This window comes from Ornithodoros turicata, chromosome 9 (genome assembly GCF_037126465.1).
Source record: "Ornithodoros turicata isolate Travis chromosome 9, ASM3712646v1, whole genome shotgun sequence".
Lineage (NCBI taxonomy): Eukaryota > Metazoa > Arthropoda > Arachnida > Ixodida > Argasidae > Ornithodoros > Ornithodoros turicata.
In genome coordinates, this window is record NC_088209.1 from 22,125,854 (window position 1) to 22,129,589 (window position 3,736).

Consider the following 3,736-nt stretch of genomic DNA (forward strand, 5'->3'; position numbering starts at 1 on the left):
CCGTCATATGGAAAAACGAGAAAGAAAAACGCGATACAGAATCGGAAAGGATTTTAATTTCACCGAATTTAGTCGTTTAATTTAATTCATTTTAATTTTTTGATTTCAGCTATCCGAGAGTTTCTCACACACGCCACACAACGCCAGCGGCTGTGCAAGAATTCGGTGCAGTTCTCTGCAGTATAACATTTCTCTAAACGGCGATTAACTGGACTTGAATGTGCGTGCAAACAAAACTCAAAGATGAATAGTGTCACGCTTTCTGACACATACATGAATATGAACATGAAATATGGTACAGGTAAGACCTTCGACATGGCTCCAAGGTCGTGCCAAAGAATGGGAAGCGGTGGGCTCGAACCGTATACTACAGGCTAGTTTTCTGAGGTCTTCCCTAAGTTTTCTGGCTATTTCCCCTGAAGTCGACCCAGGAAGCATACTAACCCTCCTACCTGCCACTCGCTCCTCTTTCATGGTCACGGTTGCCGCGCAGTACTGACGTGGAATAAAAAAAAAAAGCTTGGCAGACGTTTGAGTGAAAACGATTACTAAAACTAGCTAATGCCGAGCTTCTTTTTACGATCTAGGATAGCTATCCAGCAGGTGATAAACGCGTTGCTCCGTTTCGTGGCCATCATAGCACGGCCTATAGTCCGTCGTTGTGTGTAGCGGCATCGCGGACACTCATCAAGAAACGAAGCACACCGAGGTTCGTTAATAGTGGCATTTATTGCATTCTTCGTGCATTAGTATTACACAGGTTCCTCTATATGCGCCACGTGCAAGGGAGGATGAAAGGAACTATGTACATCGCACAGTAGCGAAGAGTATTCAACACATGGAGAATTCAGGTCGGGATTGGACTAGAGACATCATTGAAGATCTCCCCGAGCTCGGTGCCCCAGGCACCCTCCGGGGAAACCGCGAAACTTACCTTTCTGACAGGGCGCACAAAGGTATACGCCACATGGGTAACTTGTACTATCATGTTAGTATCAGTAGCTGTGGCTTGAGGGGACCGTTAACAGTTGAGAATTTCAAAATTTGTTCTCTGCGCATTTTTGCCTAATCCAATGCATAATAATACCTATCCTGAGGTAGTCTTCGCTGCTTTCATCGCATACCCTATTGTTTGCATCTAATTGCGCGGACATTTTGTGCTGTTTGTTTTGCTTCATAGATTCGGTCCAGGATTTTGAAGTAACATTCATGCTGCCCTGCCGAGAAATGTATATCTGAGATGAAACCCCTCCTCGCACACAATCCGCGTAACCTTTTGGTCATTCTACACAGTCGTTACGACAGAGTTCTGAGGCTGCAACTAGGCAGTGCAGGAAATCAACCTGTGTAGGGGCTTCCGGACAAACCACCGAAGCCTCCAGGCGCGTACCCAGCCGATCCCGCAGACTCGCCACCGAAGCTACCGCCGAAGCCTCCTGGAGCGAAGCTAGCGGATCCTCCAGGCGTAAAACCGGCAGGGGCAACCTGACCGAATCCAGAAGCGGCACCAGGTGTAAAGCCAGCAGATCCTCCAGGTGCGAAGCTAGCAGCTCCGGCTCCTGGGGCAAAGCCTCCCGCTGGGAAACCGCCCACGCCACCGGCCGGGAAGCCCGCTGGAGATCCTGCTCCGAAGCCACCAAAGCCTCCGACTCCTGGGTGCAGCGCTGCAGCACCGGGACGTCCAGCGTACGCCCCTGGTGGCGATCCCACTCCAGCGTAGAACCTAGGGACAACACGGCGATTTCATGATTTCATGATGGCGGAGACGATATGATTGAAGGAAAGGTTAGGGTAAAAGTGCACGCATTGCCATGGCTTCCTTCCAACGTAATGTCATTGTTTGACATGACTGAGAGGTGCGTTCTCTATGATCCTACGACTATTGTAACATTACAAGGGGCACATTTCAATATTACTATATATTTTTTGAACTGGGCTTACGGCATCTGTTGTGATGGCAGGCCGTACATTTCCTGTGGCGCGCTGGCCTGCGCTTGTGACCCGGCTTCGCCTCCTTGTTGACCGCGGAACCTTCGCATGATGGCAGCCGTAGCCATGAGTCCCAGCAGGCCTTGCTGTTCTGTTGGCAGCGCCACCAGGGTCAGACAGAGGGCCGTAGCCAAGAATAGGTTCCTCGAGTACATGGTCGTGCTGGTTCTTCTGCAAATCTGAAAGGGAGCATCTAATGTAATATGGATCGGACCAGACCAAACTCAATAAATCGTATCGTTGAGGATGTCATTACAATAGGCGGAGTTGACGATCGCAAGTAAATGCGTTGAAGCCAGGGTCCCTCGGTGTTACGTTTCTGTCATTTTCGGAGGTGAAAGTTCAGGTATTAAACACTCATAAAATATCTTACACCCTAACACAATTAACTTCACTAGTTTTCTCTATTCTTAAGTATCTTGCTCTTGGCTTTCGTGGCTTGATGACGCGGTCTGGTGACGGACCTCTGAAAGTGCTTCCCCATCATCGTCCCCTCGTCCGTTCCCAATGCGCAATAGGGCAGTGTACCGCCTCAGCGGCGGTGAATCGCCCACCTCATCATCATCCAATGCATGTGTGTGTGTCGTGGCTTTCAATGCAGGTTTAGCAACATCACGCACTTGCGACTGAGATGGATCGATGAAAGATAAACAAGATAGCCATTGTGCCTACCTTCGTACTGGATACCCCAATGCATAAAATGTTTAGTGCATAGGACAACGCACATATGACAAAGGCAGAAACTGGAACATTGCACATGAATGTTTGTTCTCGGAAATATTAGTACTCTCTGCCTTATCGTTCTAACTCACTGCCTACCCATCGCACCCCCAGACAATGTTTCTGTCGGCACATCCACTAGCGCCCAATCATTTACGTGCTGCCACAAGGACCGACTCCATTACGTACGACAACCTACGTCATCGATAACACAGAAAACAAGACGTAAGGCACGTTGTAAGTAACGGTATCATCACGAGCAACCCCCAACAACGAGGCTTTCCTAAGACGGTGTGCGGGTACGAAGAAATCCAAAGGAGAGATACACGCGCGGTCCACTAGGTCGGCCACAGTCCACCGATGAGAGATTTCGAATAATCCACGAGAGCAGCCTCCACTCACCCTGTGTTGCCGCTGAATGCCGAAGACATTGGTCCCGTTACGCCAGCCCCTTTTATACGACCTTCCATTGCAGCGCTTTTCCGCACCTCCTCCTCCCCAGAACTCGTTTTTCCTTTTCAAGTTCACTGGCCTCCTCTTGCCAAATAAATACGTACTCAGAACAACGGGGAAAAGTGACTTTCCCACTTGGTGCTCGATTATTGCTGCTCTCTTTGATTGCAGACGGCAGAGGGAAGGATCACTATAGCGCTCAGGCCCTTCTGCATGTCACTTGCATTGAACGGTGTCACTCCTGGACGCGTCGTCAGACTTTCCATGCGAGCCGGCCCGCTTCGTAACAAGTCCTCGTAACTTTCTTGTCCATTTCGTGGGAGACCCGTTCAGCTGGTCTCCTGCTGCGATCGTGATTATAAAATGAAGTGCATAATAGGACGGATATGTGTCTTCGAAGAGGGTGGAGGCGGGGATCTCAATTCTCGTAGCTCATTGTCAGCTTTGTTGAGTCTTTGAGGATACCTATAATTTTCGAACGCAATCAATGTGCTCCTTCAATGTCTGAACCTGTGCTGACCCAGTGATCCATCCTGAGTGTCTGCGCGCAGGGTCTCTTTGTAGCGACGTTTAC

At 49.4% G+C, this 3,736-nt stretch overlaps 1 protein-coding gene across 1 annotated transcript; it reads right to left on the reverse strand.

The window, feature by feature from the left end:
• Positions 1–736: 736 nt before the first annotated feature.
• On the reverse strand, positions 737–2,120 carry LOC135367807 (uncharacterized). The gene is made up of 2 exons (XM_064600926.1): positions 1,942–2,120; positions 737–1,723 (listed from the first exon to the last, which is right to left on the reverse strand). The coding sequence occupies exons 1-2, from the start codon at positions 2,055–2,057 to the stop codon at positions 1,339–1,341; spliced, it is 501 nt and encodes a 166-aa protein (XP_064456996.1). The 5' UTR covers positions 2,058–2,120; the 3' UTR covers positions 737–1,338.
• Positions 2,121–3,736: the final 1,616 nt, after the last annotated feature.